This window comes from Lutra lutra, chromosome 11, assembly GCF_902655055.1.
Source record: "Lutra lutra chromosome 11, mLutLut1.2, whole genome shotgun sequence".
Lineage (NCBI taxonomy): Eukaryota > Metazoa > Chordata > Mammalia > Carnivora > Mustelidae > Lutra > Lutra lutra.
This window is the reverse complement of record NC_062288.1, coordinates 36,494,326-36,509,658: the sequence shown is the minus strand read 5'-3', so window position 1 is coordinate 36,509,658 and position 15,333 is coordinate 36,494,326. Positions and strand designations below refer to the sequence as shown.

At 37.9% G+C, this 15,333-nt stretch overlaps 1 protein-coding gene across 1 annotated transcript in view; it reads left to right on the top strand.

The window, feature by feature from the left end:
* PEX1 (peroxisomal biogenesis factor 1) overlaps window positions 1-15,333 on the top strand; it is a 52,477-nt gene that overhangs the window by 15,432 nt on the left and 21,712 nt on the right. The window contains exons 9-13 of the mRNA XM_047694669.1: window positions 462-544; window positions 1,922-2,054; window positions 7,731-7,827; window positions 9,033-9,203; window positions 10,608-10,762. Of these exons, the coding sequence (XP_047550625.1) occupies window positions 462-544; window positions 1,922-2,054; window positions 7,731-7,827; window positions 9,033-9,203; window positions 10,608-10,762 (639 nt within the window). The remainder of the gene's footprint in view (window positions 1-461; window positions 545-1,921; window positions 2,055-7,730; window positions 7,828-9,032; window positions 9,204-10,607; window positions 10,763-15,333) is intronic.

The window sequence follows — 15,333 nt, the reverse complement described above, 5'->3', positions numbered from 1 at the left end:
TTTTATAAGTGGACTTTTTAGAATACTAGGTTTTTGTTAGGATAGTCACTCTTGTTATAGAGTTGAAGATACTCTAGTCATATAGAATTTGAATGGTTGAGAACCAGACATTGTCTCTCTACTTTTGAGATAAAATTGAAGGAATACCATTCAGAGGAGATAGAAATGTAAGAATTGTGAAGAGTAAATATGACACATATCAAAATTGCAAATATAAAGATGTGTCCATAAAAATGTATGAAGGAGATGACATCCTTTACTGTTTGTTCACCATAAATATTTTTGTTCCTTCGTTGAATAAATTACTGTTGGGAAGGCTCTTTTGAGTAATGATCTTGCATGCACCATGTGTCTTTTCTTTCTGTGTAACAGAATCAGTAATTCTGTTTCCTGGGACCTGAGAAAAACAGACCAAAGATATAACTTTGAAATGTAAAACTGATTTTTCCTTGCTACTATAGGTCCTTCTAGATCCTATGGTAAAAGAAGAAAACAGTGAGGAAATTGACTTTATTCTTCCTTTTTTAAAGCTGAACTGCTTGGGGTAAGAAGTTCTGGCCAAACTAGTATGTTTACAGCCATGTTTGACATTATGTCTGGCAGGGTTTTTATGTGTAAACATTAAAGTACATGTTAATGTCATTGAATAATCTTAATAATGCATTAATAGGTATTTTTTCAGGGATTGTTTCAATTGTCACACCTTGCTTAGTAATTTGCCTTGTTTTCTTAGGGAACTACATAAAAGGCTGAAGCTTATTAGAAATTTTGCTTTGAGATTTGATTTGTGAGAAGGAAGCAACTGGGTATGACTTGGGTCATATGTGCTTGAATAAAGCAATAATTCTTAGAGCTAGTACATTTATTTTAAACATTAAATCCAAAAACATCTGAGTGTTTAAAAATATTTCAAATTAAGTTATTCCTTCAACTATCTTATTAATGTACTAATTGGGATTATTTGTGTTTTCCACAACTTTTAAAATCAAACAAGTCTGAAAAGAACTTCCTCTTAATTTCTTTATCTCTTATAGAATATGAGAATCTCCTATAAACATTACATCTTCGAATTCTTCACGGCTTTTTGTAGTTGTAGTAGTAGTGATTTGGTTTCCTGTAATAGTATAATCTGTAAATGTTCTAGTAAAAGGATTAAACCATAAAATAACAATGGTTTTTTTTTTAATTTTTTATTTTTTTTAAGATTTTATTTTATTTATTTGACAGACAGAGACCAAAAGTAGGCAGAGAGGCAGGCAGAGAGAGAGAGGGAGAAGCAGTCTCCCTCTGAGCGGAAAGCCCGATGCGGGGCTCGATCCTAGGATCCTGAGATCATGACCTGAGCTGAAGGCAGAGGCTTTAACCCACTGAGCCACCCAGGCGCCCCAAAATAACAATGTTTAAATACAGCATAATACTCATCTTGAAAGTAAAATCTCTTCAGACTCTGATTTTAGGAATGTATATTTATTATCAGGAAGTGCTAGAGTCAGGAAGTGGGTTGAAGTTCGTGCTTGTATAATCTACAAATTGAAACTGGACTTCAAAGGTTAAGTTTAAGAGGAAATAAGTCTTCCATTATCCTAATGCTTCAGATGCACTCATTCATGATCATGTGGATTACCAAACCAAAAATCATTTGAGAGGGGCGTTGGTGTGTGTTAAGACACATTCCTTAAGATGTCCTGTTCAGACAAAACTTCTGGGTACTGTACGTGTTTGAAAGTAATAAAGCTATTTTAAAAGCTGTTAACTCAGATTTGGTATTGATTTAATATGCTTTTAAGTAAGGGAAAATTTTCCCCATTTTACTCTTTTAAAAATCATTAACTAGCCTGGGAAGGAAAGTTTCAGAATTTTTTACAGCTGGATTTGACCCTGCTTCAGTTTGTTACCATGCAACAATGTGTGTGTTTTGCAGAGGAGTGAATTCCTTAGGTGTGGCCTCCATGGAACACATCATTCATAGCCTCCTGGGTCGCCCCTTGTCTCGACAGCTGATGTCCCTAGTGGCAGGACTTAGGAATGGAGCCCTTTTATTCACAGGAGGAAAGGTATGTGGTTAAAATGTGCCCATTGCACTAATCACTTCTATTTTTCTCTCTTTGGGTTTTGATCATTTGTTATACAGGGGTGTTAAGATATGGGAAGGCTACATTTGCTTTGGAAATTTAGAAAGTGGTGATGAATAAGATGAATAAGGGGACATCCGCCCTGCCTTTTTTCTGTACCAATTTCTGTATATGATTTTTGCTTTTCAGGGTGTTTATAGGGGTGATTGGTTTTCCAAATATTGAACCAGCCTTACATATCTGTAATAAATCCCACTTGGTTTTGGTGTATTATTCTTTGTATACCTTGCCGAGTTTGTTTGCTAATACTTTCTCTTTTTTTTTTTTTAAGGTTTTTTCTTTTTGCTTCTTTAAAAAAGATTATTTATTTGAGAGAGAGAGAGTATGCACTTGCATGAATGGGGGGAGGGCAGAATAGAGCTCAGTAGGGAGCCCAACACAGGGATTGATCTCACAACCCTGAGATTATGACCTGAGCCCAAACCAAGAGTTGGCTGCTTAACCAACTGAGTCACCCAGGCACCCTATTTTGTTTTTTTGTTTTTGTTTTTTTAATTTACACCCAACATGGGGCTCAAACTCATGACCCTGAGATCAAGAGCTCTATGCTCTTCTGACGGAGCCAACCAGGCGCTCCATTGTTTGCTAATACTCTGTTGAGAATTTTTGCATCTAAATTCATGAGTGATATTAGCCTATAGTTTTCTGTTTTCATACTGTCTTTGTCTAGTTTTGCTGTCAGGGTAATAGTGACCTCATGAAATGAGTTCAGAAGTGTTCTTCCCATTCCATTTTCTGGAAGAGATTATCTAAAGTCGGTGTTCATTCTTCCTTAAATGTTTGGTAAAATCTCCAGTGATACAATCTGGTTTCTTCACCTTTAACTTTTTAATTATAAATTAAATTCCCTTAATTGTCTATTTCACCTTGACAGACATTTGGTAGTTTGTAATTCCAAGGAGTTGGTCCATTTCTCCTAAGTTGTCAAATTCTTGAGCATAAAGTTGTTGGTAGTATTCCTTTTACTGTCCTTTGAATGACTGTGGAATCTGTTGTGATGGGCCATTTCCTGATCTTGGTGGTTTGTGTCTTCTACTTTACTCTTCATCAGTTTTGCTAGAGTTTCCATGCCCCTTTTAAGGGCTTTATTCTCTGCCAATGCAATATTGTTTTCAGGGGTACAGTGTGGTTTTTCCAAGTCCTTTTCTTTCATTCATTTCAAAATTTTTAAGGCTTTTTCAGTAAAATAGCTTTTTTTCCCTGTTACTGGCCCAGTTGCTTTCTTCTGATTCTTATTTAAAATGTAGCAACTACTCCAGTAACCTAAGCTCCCCCTGCCATAGGAAACCAGAAAAAGAGCAAGTTAAATCCAACGTAAGCAGAAGAAAAGAAATAATAAGAATTAGAGCAGAAATCAGTGAACTGAAAACAGTGAATTGAAATCAAGAGAGAAAATCAGCGAAACCAAAAGCTGCTTCTTTGAAAAGATGATAAAATTGATAAGCTTCTAGCCAGTCTAAGAAAAAAAAAGAAGACACAAATTAGTAATACCAGAAATCAAAGAGGGTCCATCAGTACAGTTTCCATAAACATTAAAAGGATAATAAAGTAGTAATAGTCATGGACAACTCTATGCTCACATATTTGATAACCATCTTAGATGAATGGACCAATTCCTTGAAAGACAAAAGTTCCCAAAACTCACACAAGAAGAAGTAGACAATGTAAAAAGATCTATATCTAGTAAAGAAATTGAATTAATAATTAATAGCCTCATAAAACAGAAAACATCAGGCCCAGATAGATTCACTGGTATATTCTATCAAACACATAAGAAGAAGAAATGACACCAGTTTTCTACAGTCTCTCTCAGAGGATAGAAGCAAAAAGAATACTTCCTAACTCATTCTGTGAGGCCAGCATCACCCGAATACCAAAACCAGACAAAGGCATTAGAAGAAAACTACAGACCGGTATCACTCATGAACATAGATGCAGAAATCGTCAACAAAATATTAGCAAATCAAATCAACCAGTGTATGTAAAGAACTGTATACCATGATCAAGTGGGATTTATCCCAGGTATGCAAGGCTGGTGAACTATAGCAGCTCTTCTATGCAGTTTCTAGATTTTCTGTGTCAGATTCCAAAATGCATCATCATTGTAGAGTATTTATTTTGAAAAAGCAATATTCTATTGACTCAGAAACCAGACATCCCCATCTTACCTAGGGGTAGCATGGCTGATAGGAAGAACAAACAGAGAAGACCTGGATTTGAGTCCCACCTCTGTCATGTACTTCCTAGCTGTGACCTCAGGCAGGTTTTCAGTTTCTTAGGATTAATCTCACTTAAGTGAAATAATGTATGTGAAAGCACTTTGTAGACTGAAAAGTGCTATTATACAAATGTGGGTGGGGCACCTGGGTGGCTCAGTTGTTAAGCATCTGCCTTCGGCTCAGGGCTCATGATCCCCGGGGTCCTGAAATTGAGCCCCATATCTGGCTTCCCGCTCAGTGGAAAGCCTGCTTCTCCCTCTTCCACTCCCCCTGCTTGTGTTTCCTCTCTCACTGTGTCTCTCTTTGTCAAATAAATAAATAAATCTTTAAAAAAAAAAATGTGAGTTACTTTATGTGAGGAGATGGGCATCTGACTGAGCAAAAGGATTTCAGCACCCCTTATTTCTTTCTTCTTTGGAGAGCATTGACTTTTTAAAAAATTTTTTATCTTTTAAAGATTTTTTATTTTATTTATTTATTTTTATCTTTTAAAGATTTTTTTATTTTTATTTTTATTTTTTTTTAAGATTTTATTTATTTATTTGACAGACAGAGATCACAAGCAGGCAAAGAGGCAGGCAGAGAGAGAGGAAGGGAAGCAGGCTCCCTGCTGAGCAGAGAGCCCGATGCGGGACTCGATCCCAGGACCCTGAGATCATGACCTGAGCCGAAGGCAGCAGCTCAACCCACTGAGCCACCCAGGTGCCTGATTTTTTTATTTTTAAGAAGAGTTGTGTGCTTCACCAACTGAGGCAGCAAGGCACACCTGGAGTCCATTGACTTAAATGTAAATGTAATTCCGTTAGCTATGATGATGGTTGTATTTGAGTGCCTGCCAAATTTCAGACTTTGTATAACAAACTTCACTGTTTTTCCAGCCCATGGTGCTGAAAAACAAAATATTAGAGCTGGTGCGGGCTCTTAAAGCTAGACAAAGCGACAAGGGTAAGAAATAATAGCAGATTGAGGGAGAAAACCTATATTAAAAGAACTGTAAAAAGCTACCAATGTTCAGCCTTTCTTGGAAGCACTATAGCAATGTTCAGCAAAATTTTAAATGTGTACCTTATGATATAGTAATTCCACTCCTTAGAAATGTATTCTGAAGGTATAATCTGACAAATAAGTAAATAGGCTTATCAATATTTATTTTAGCTTTACTTATAATAGTTAAAAATTGGAAGCAGCATTAAGATACATTAAGAAGTGGCTTCTGGAACCTATTACTGTCTAGTATGTCTCAGAGTGGCAGCGAGCTGGGGAGCTGATGCGACTCCATATTTGTCCATAAAGAGGACAATGATTTGTCATGAACCCACATAAATAATCCCATCTCCATAAATTTACATCAAGTATGTGGGGAGTGTCTGGAAGGATGAAACATCAGAACAATTGACTGTGGTTACTTCAGTGAGGTAGGATGATCACAGAACATTTTTTACCTTTCTCTCCTAAGTATTTATAGTTACTTTGTATTTTTTGCATATTATTTTATAAACCAGGATCAAACCCTCCATAGTCTGGGAATCACTTAATATAAACAGTTCTGCCCACCATAAGAGTCTCTGAGGGCTACATGGAACACTAATTGGTGGTCACAGTTATACTATATGTAAATGACCAAGAAACTGAATTAAAATTACAGTTGATTTAAGATAATAGGGAAGTGGGTAATTAGTGCTTTCCATTAAAAATAGTTGAGGGGTGCCTGGATGTCTCAGTGGGTTAACCCTCTGCCTTCGGCTCAGGTCATGATCTCAGGGTATTGGGATCGAGCCCCACATCAGGCTCTCTGCTCAACAGGGAGCCTGCTTCCCCCTTTCTCTGCCTCTGCCTACTTGTGATCTCTCTCTGTCAAATAAATAAAATCTTAAAAAAAAAATAGTTGAAATTAGGGACACCTGGGTGGCTCACTCATTAAGCGTCTGCCTTCATCTCAGATCATAGCCCTGGGGTTCTGGGATCCTGGGATCCCAAGCCCCACATCAGGCTCCCTGCTCTCTGGGAAACCTGCTTCTCCCTCTCCCACTCCTGTTTGCGTTCCCTCTCTCGCTCTTTGTCAATTAAATAAAAAAATAAAATCTTTTTTTTTTTTAAATTCTACTTATGTATTTGACAGATTGAGATCACAAGTAGAGAGGCAGGCAGAGAGACAGAGAGAGAGAGAGAGAGAGAGAGAGAGAGAGAGAGAGAGGAGGAAGCGGGCTACCTGCTGAGCAGAGAGCCCAATGTGGGGCTTGATCCCAGTCCTGGGATCTTGACCTGAGCCAAAGGCAGAGGCTTTACCCACTGAGCTACCCAGGCGCCCCAAAAATCAAATCTTTCTTAAAAAAATAGTTGAAATTAAATGGAAATAGGATTCATTTCTCTAGAAAAATTAATGTTCACATTATTCCCTTCTAGTAAATAACAAAGCATTGCCTATTTTTAAAGGTAAGCAAAATTAAGTATTAGTGATTGTTTTAACAAATGGCAAATACAAATTAGATGTTTATTTTCCTTCTATGCTCTATAATGAACATAGGATACATCCAGCTTCTAACAGCTTGAAACAAAAGTCATTTTAGTAACACCTGCCTTTCTCACACAGCAACTAGCCTGGTATATACATTTTTTACTTTTTCAAAGCAATTTATTATTTTTTGTGTCAGTACCAATTGAGGTTGGAACTGGGGTGGGAAATGCCCTTTTTTGGGGCAGGGGGGGAGTCTATATTCCTGAGATTGGGTTGTCCTCTGTTAACCTTGCCTGTGTTTCTATACTACTTGAAACCTTCTATGAAGCCTGGGAAGCTGGAGCTTCCTGGTTTCTTCGAGGAATATTACGTATTTTTCTTTGATAGATTTGAATTCGTATTTAGGAAATAATTCTTTCCCACTTACCCTGCAGGGCTTTTAAAACTTCATGAATCCAGATTTTCACTCCTTCCTGTTAGTTTACTTTTTTTTTTTTTTTTAAGATTTTATTTATTTGACAGACTTCTCTGTCAAGCAAGAGAGGGAACACAAGCAGGGAGAGTGGAAGAGGGAGAAGCAGGCTTCCTGCCAGTCAAAGAGCCCAATGCAGGGCTAGATCCCAGGAACCCCAGGATCATGACCTGAGCCGAAGGCAGATGGTCAATGACTGAGCCACCCAGGCACACCCCTGTTAGTTTACTTTACGCTAAATGTCACCCACCATAATGTGGTCCCAGAGCTCCAGGGATGTGGGGTTTCTTTCTTTTTTTTTTTTTTTAACCCCTAGCTTTATTGGGCTCTAACAGGCATAGAACGTTGTGTAGTGAACACTTGATCAGTGAGGCTGAGTCTGGGTGGTTGCCACAGTAACAGAAGCTATTTCTGTGATTGAATAGTTTGCTTATGAGCCAATTATCTTCTAGGGCACTGGCAAATCAACTTTAGCCAAGGCAGTCTGTAAAGAAACATCTGACAGATTGGATGCCCATGTGGAGATAGTTGACTGTAAAGCTTTACGAGGTATGACTATGATAACACTCAACATAAAACCTTTTTTTTGCTAGAAAGACAGAAATGTTATTTAATGCTGTTAATCTAACAACTGTGAATATCTGATCTTTAACTTTTCTTTTAGTCATTTAAATTCCTTGGAAATGTAAAACCTTTGGCTTTCTAATATTTTCAGCAAAATTTTTTAAAGTCTCCATACTTGATGGAAGCCCAGCCCCCTCCTTTTCTTTCCCCAGCCAAAACTCTTTATAGACTATATTCCTGGAAATGCCAACTTAGACCATTTGGAGAAAGTTAGTATCTAAGATATACTCTGATGGGTATAAATTATCCCTGAATTACTAGAGAAACGCTGGGTGAGGCAGGGAAGGCTGGCTGTGGACGGTAAGGAGGGAAATTACAATTTACCGTGTATGCTTTTATACTTTCAAAGTATTTACTGCTTCTTACCTTTTTTTTTTTTCTAAAAAAAAAAAAAACAAGATTGGAAAGATTTTATTTTGAATACCTTTTTCCCCCCTTGGCTACCTCTACCATATCATCTCAATTAATCCCAGGCTCTGTATGTGTTTGTGTATTTCAAGTATATGGTAAGAAACTAAGAAATAGCCTTTGAAAACCCATTATTTCATATGCTACAAAGGTGATTTTAGAGGGACTGTCCATCTCTCAGAGTCCTACTTGAAGCTTCATGTGAAAGCTTTGTTGTAGACCTAAGTAACAGGAACTCTGTATCAGCTTATGACTTTGTATATTTTCTGTTGTTTGAAAATTAAATGTTGGCCATTCACCAGGAAGTTTGAAGCCAATGTATGATTCAAACAGAGTAACTCTAAAATCTCTGGACAGCTACATGTATGTTTGATTTTATGAGAGTCTTGATCCCCTACTCCTATTTATGTTTTTCCATATCCTCCTTTTATTTTACTGTTTTGTTGTATGCCATCTGACATTTGCTGTGGAATAAGGCCAGGTAAGAATACATACATACAGGACTTACAGTAGCATATTCCTTTTTTCCGTTTTATAAAATTCAGTTCTTTAGTGAGTCCTTTGAGGCTGTATTAATTAAAACCAAGTTAATGACTAACGAATTTTAGTGATTGGTATATTAACAAAATATGGTATTGAATTTTCTAATGCTCTCAGAAAAGCAGCTGGAACTTACCAGCCCTGAAGTAACATTAAAACCATTTTATATCTTCCATATTAAGGAAAAAGGCTTGAAAATGTACAAAAAACCCTGGAGCTGGCTTTCTCAGAGGCAGCATGGAGGCAGCCTTCTGTGATTCTGCTGGACGACCTTGACCTCATCGTTGGCCTGCCTGCTGTCCCGGAACATGAGCATAGCCCTGAGGCCGTGCAGAGCCAGCGGCTGGCACATGGTAATGGCAACGCACCCACTCGTGGCCGTGGGCCTTTTTCTTTGGCTAGCCAACAGTTTCGGTCTTAGTGACAAATCTGCTCTCTTCAGAAAATGCCATGTTATATGTTGCTTTTGAGGCTTCTGTATTAGTAAAATTGGTAGACAAGTGCAGTGTGAAAATTCTGCAACTTCCTGATTAGTCTTATGGGGTTTTTGTGCTCTCCTACGCTTATTAGAAATCGCTTTGTTCATTTGACAAATACTTGTCTAATGCTTGTACACAGTCTGTATTCTCAAAGTCTAGGAGCGGAAAGAAAAGTAAATGGACCATTTTCGTATGGAATACAGATAGTGATAATGGTAGCTATCATGCGTTGAGTGCCTTTTCTGGGCTAGGGACTGTTTTGTACTCTACCTGCCACTATCCTGCTACTGTTCTATAGATGAATTAATGGAAATTCAGAGATTAAGTCGTTTGACCAGGGCGGCACAGCTCGGAGGTGGCGGGATCTCTGCTAGAGGTGTACGCGGGGCCCTGGAGGAGCCCGCACGCTCAGCTGGGACTGGGAGGGTGGTAAGGAGTTAGCAGAGAAGGCTGCTGGGGGAGTTAACTGCAATGAATGGCATTTTGATGGAGGAGTAGACATTAGCGTGAAGCAGCTTTATGCTAGTGAGGAAGCAAAGGAAGCGTGATCCACAGGCAAAGGCACAGAGGTATGTGAACTGGTGGGAAGTTAGTGACTGTCGCATAACTGGAGCTTAGAATTCATCGAGGGAGCTGGGGAGGTAGTGCCGGAGGTTTTGCCAGCATGTAGGTGCCTCCAGGTTCTTGAGGGAACAGATAGAAAATGCAGCCTCAGTGCCTCGGCTTCTTACAAACTCCTGTTAATCTTGCAGTTTGAATCCTATAGGAGTACTTACTGGAATGCTGCAAATGTCTAGGTCAGGACTTCGATACCCATTATTAATGCCTCTTTCAGTTCTGACCGCCTAACCACCAAACCTGGCAAGAGCTGGTGTAGAGATGGTTCAGGAAGTCATAGGAATAGGAACTGTATGTTGCCAGATCAACAGAGTACAATATGGAAATTGATCCTCTTTCTGTATTTATCTCAGACTCCTGTTCATTTACTTTCTAAAATCCCGAAGTAAGGAACCACCTAGGCATTGTTTTGCATATACACACTGAGTTTACAGTACTTCCTCTGCCTCCATTAGATTGGTTGGACTGGGGCTGATACTAGGTCCTCAATAAATCCATCAACGAATGAATGGCAGATTTAATTTTTCAAAGGTATGAAGGATTCATTCTCTCTGTACTCCATCTAAAAGCTCAACTTTAGATTATTTTTAATGACTATAATTTTTAAATTTCATGTTTATATTTACTAAGCTTTTATCCTACATTGCTTTATTATTCTAGCTTTGAGTGATATGATGAAAGAGTTGATTTCCACGGGAAGTTTGGTTGCACTGATTGCCACAAGCCAGTCTCAACATTCTCTGCATCCTTTGCTTGTCTCTGCTCAAGGAATTCACATTTTTCAGTGTGTCCAACATATTCAACCTCCTGATCAGGTAATACTGCTTGTGAAGGTTGTTGAAATATGTCCCTCTTTATAGAAAGCATTTTTCAATTTTACTTTATGTATTTAATTAATTAAATTTATTTACAGTAGGCTCCATGCCCAGTGCAGGGCTTGAACTCATGACCCTGAGATCAAGACCTGAGCTGAGATCAAGAGTGTGATGCTTAACTGACTGAGCCACCCAGGCGCACCTCATTTTTTAATGCTATTAATAATTTATGGCTTTAAACCTATGCTTAAGGATATTTAAAAGGTGACATTTGGTGCATGTTGTGCTTAGATTCACAATTTCCATTTATAACCATCTGAAATGTTATTATGTACTTCCCAAGGCTTTTTGGAAAACATTTCTTTTTTTACTTATTAAAATTTTGTTATTCTATTTAAAAGGAAACAAAAAGCCTACAAATTCTGAACTGCTTCATTTTTCCATTGGTAAAATCTGTAAATACGTCCTGGACATTAGAATTTTTTTCAGTTTATTGAGCTATAGTTAGCAAAGTTGTATATATTTAAAGTGTACAATATGATTTACATATACATTATAAAATATCTACCACAATCAAGTTAATTGAACATATCCATTACATTACATAGTTACCTTTTGTAAAGATTTCTTTTTAAAAAGAAAGAGCATTTAGTGAGAAATGCACATAAAATTGTAAATATGTATATATATATTCTTTTTCATCATAAGTGTACTCTTTAATCCCCATCATGTATTTCGCCCATCCCCCACCCACTGTCCCTCTGGTAACCATCAGTTTCTTCTCTGTAGTTAGGAGTGTTTCTTGATTTGTCTCTTTTTCTTTTTTCCTTTGCTCATTTGTTTCTTAAATTCCACATATGAATGAAATCACATGATACTTGCCTTTCTCTGATGTATTTTGCTTAGCATTAGATTCTTTAGCTCTGTCCATGTTGTTGCAAATGGCAAGATCTCATTCCTTTTCATGTCTGAGTAATGTTCTATTGTATATATATGGACCACATCTTCTTTATCTCTTCATCTGTTGATGGGCGGTTGGGCTGCTTCCATAATTTGGCTATTGTAAATAATGCTGCTGTAAACATAGGGGTGTGTGTATCCCTTTGAATTAGTGTTTTTGTATTTTGGGGGGTAAATACCCAGTAGTATGATCACTGGATCATAAGGTAGTTCTAGTTTTAATTTTTTGAGGAACCTCCTCAGTTTTCCACAGTGGTTGCACCAGTTTGCATTCTCACCAACAACGCAAGAGTGTTCTTTTTTCTTCAAATCCTTGTCAATATTTACTGTTTTTTGTGTTTTTGACTAGTCATTCTGACAGGCACGAGGTGATCTCTAGATCATTGTAGTTTTGATTGGCATCTCCCTGATAATTAGCAATGTTGGGAATCTTTTCATGTCTTTTGGCCTTGTGTATGTCTTCTTTGGAGAAATGTGTGTTCATGTCTTCTGCCCATATTTTAATTGGATTGTTTTTGGGGTACTGAGTTATATCGGTTCTTTATATATTTTGGATACTAACCCTTTATCAGATATGTCATTTGCAACTATCTTCTCCCACTCAGTCAGTTGCCTTTTCGTTTTGTTCATTGTTTCCTTCATTGTGCAAAAGCTTTTTATTTTGATGTAGTTCAAATAATTTATTTTTGCTTTTATTTCTCTGGCCTTGGGAGATATATGTAGAAGAATATTGCATTGACCGATGTTAGAGAAATTACTGCCTGTGCTCTCTTTAAGGATTTTTATGGTTTCAGGTCTCACATTTAGATAATCAATCCATTTGAGTTTATTTTATTTTTTAAATTGATATTCATTAGTTTATTTAGCAGTCCCCACACTATTAATAAATAATATTGAAGTTGTTCTTTTCTGAAACTTCACGTAAAAGGTGTTTGGGTTTTCTGTTTCTTTTTCTTTCTTTCTTTTTTTTTTTTTTTTTTTTTTTAAACATACAATGTATTATTTGCCCCAGGGGTACAGGTCTGTGAATCGTCGGGCTTACACACTTCACAGCACTCTTCATAGCAAATACCCTCCCCTATGTCCATAACCCAACCACCCTCTCCATACCCTCCTCCCCCCAGAAACCTTCAGTTTGTTTTGTGAGATTAAGAGACTCTTATGGTTTGTCTCCCTCCTGATCCCATCTATTTTTATTTTTTCCTTCTCTACTCCCTAAACCCCCCACTTTGCCTCTCAAATTCCTTATATCAGGGAGATCATATGACAGTTGTCTTTCTCCGATCGACTTCTTTCGCTGAGCATAATACCTTCTAGTTCCATTCACATCGTTGCAAATGGCAAAATTTCATTTCTTTTAATGACTGCATAGTATTCCATTCTATATATATATAGATGGTATATATATACCACATCTTCTTTATCCATTCATCTGTTGATGGACGATGGACATTTAGGTTCTTTCCATAGTTTGGCTATTGTGGACATTGCTGCTATAAACATTTGGGTGCACATACCCCTTCGGATCACTACATTTGTATCGTTAGGGTAAATACCTAGTAGTGTGATTGCTGGGTCATAGGGTAGCTCTATTTTCAACCTTTTGAGGAACTTCCATGCTGTTTTCCAGAGTGGCTGCACCAGAGTGTTTTCTCTGTTTTCCAGAGTGGCTTGCATTCCCAACAACAGTGTAGGAGGGTTCCCCTCTGCATCTTTGCCAGCATCTGTTGTTTCCTGACTTGTTAATTTTAGCCATTCTGATTGGTGTGAGGTGGTATCTCATTGTGGTTTTAATTTGTATTTCCCTGATGCCAAGTAATGTGGAGCACTTTTTCATGTGCCTTTTGGCCATCTGGATGTCTTCTTCGCTGAAATGTCTGTTCATGTCCTCTGTCCATTTCATGATTGGATTATTTGTTGTTTGGGTGTTGAGTTCGATGAGTTCTTTATAGATTTTGGATATTAGCCCTTTATTTGATATGTTGTTTGCAAATATCTTCTCCCATTCTGTCAGTTGTCTTTTGGTTTTGTTGACTGTTTCCTTTGCTGTGCAGAAGGTTTTGATCTTGATGAAGTCCCAATAGTTCATTTTTGCCCTTGCTTCCCTTGCCTTTGGTGATGTTTCTAAGAAGTTGCTGTGGCTGAGGTTGAAGTGGTTCCTGCCTGTGTTCTCCTGAAGGATTTTGATGGATTCCTTTCTCACATTGAGGTCTTTCATCCATTTTTTTTTTTTTTTTAATCTTTTAAAGTTTTTTTTTTTTTTTTAATTTGACAGATCACAAGCAGGCAGAGAGGCAGGCAGAGAGAGAGGAGGAAGCAGGCTCCCTGCTGAGCAGAGAGCCCGATGCGGGGCTCGATCCCAGGACTCCGAGATCATGACCTGAGCCGAAGGCAGTGGCTTAACCCACTGAGCCACCCAGGCGCCCCTCTTTCATCCATTTTAAGTCTATTTTTGTGTGTGGTGTAAGGAAATGGTCCAGTTTCATTTTTCTGCATGTGGCTGTCCAGTTTTCCCAACACCATTTGTTGAAGAGACTGTCTTTTTTCCACTGGACATTCTTTCCTGGTTTGTCAAAGATAAGTTGACCGTAGAGTTGAGAGTCTATTTCTGGGCTCTCTATTCTGTTCCATTGACCTATGTGTCTGTTTTTGTGCCAGTACCATACTGTCTTGATGATATCAAGCTTTGTAAGCTTGAAGTCTGGAATTGTGATACCACCAACTTTGGCTTTCTTTTTCAAGATTCCTCTGGCTATTCAAAGTCTTTCCTGGATCCATATAAATTTTAGGATTATTTGTTCCATTTCTTTGAAAAAAATGGATGGTATTTTGATAGGAATTGCACTAAACGTGTAGATTGCTTGAGGTAGCATAGACATTTTCACAATATTTGTTCCTTCCAATCCACGAGCATGAACATTTTTCCATTTATTTGTGTCTTCCTCAATTTCTTTCATGAGTACTTTGTAGTTTTCTGAGTACAGATTCTTCGCCTCTGATTAGGTTTATAGTTCACCTCTGATTAGGTTTATTCCTGGGTATCTTATGGTTTGGGGCGCAACTGTAAATGGGATCAACTCCTTAATATCTCTTTCTTCTGTCTTGCTGTTGGTGTATAGAAATGCAACTGATTTCTGGCATTGATTTTATATCCTGACACTTTACTGAATTCCTGTACAAGCTCTAGCAGATTTGGAGTGGAGTCTTTTGGGTTTTCCACATAAAGTATCATATCATCTGCAGAGAGTGATAGTTTGACTTCTTCTTTGCCAATCTGGATGCCTTTAATTCCTTTTTGTTGTCTGGTTGCTGAGGGTAGGACTTCTAGTACTATGTTGAATAGCAGTGGTGATAGTGGACATCCCTGCTGTGTTCCTAACCTTAGGGGAAAAGCTTTCAGTTTTTCTCCATTGAGAATAATATTCGCAGTGGGTTTTTCATAGATGGCTTTGATGATATTGAGGTATGTACCCTCTATCCCTACACTTTGAAGAGTTTTGATCATGAAAGGATGCTGTACTTTGTCAAATGCTTTTCAGCATCTATTGAGAGTATCATATGGTTCTTGCTCTTTCTTTTATTAATGTGTTGTATCACATTGATTTGCGGAT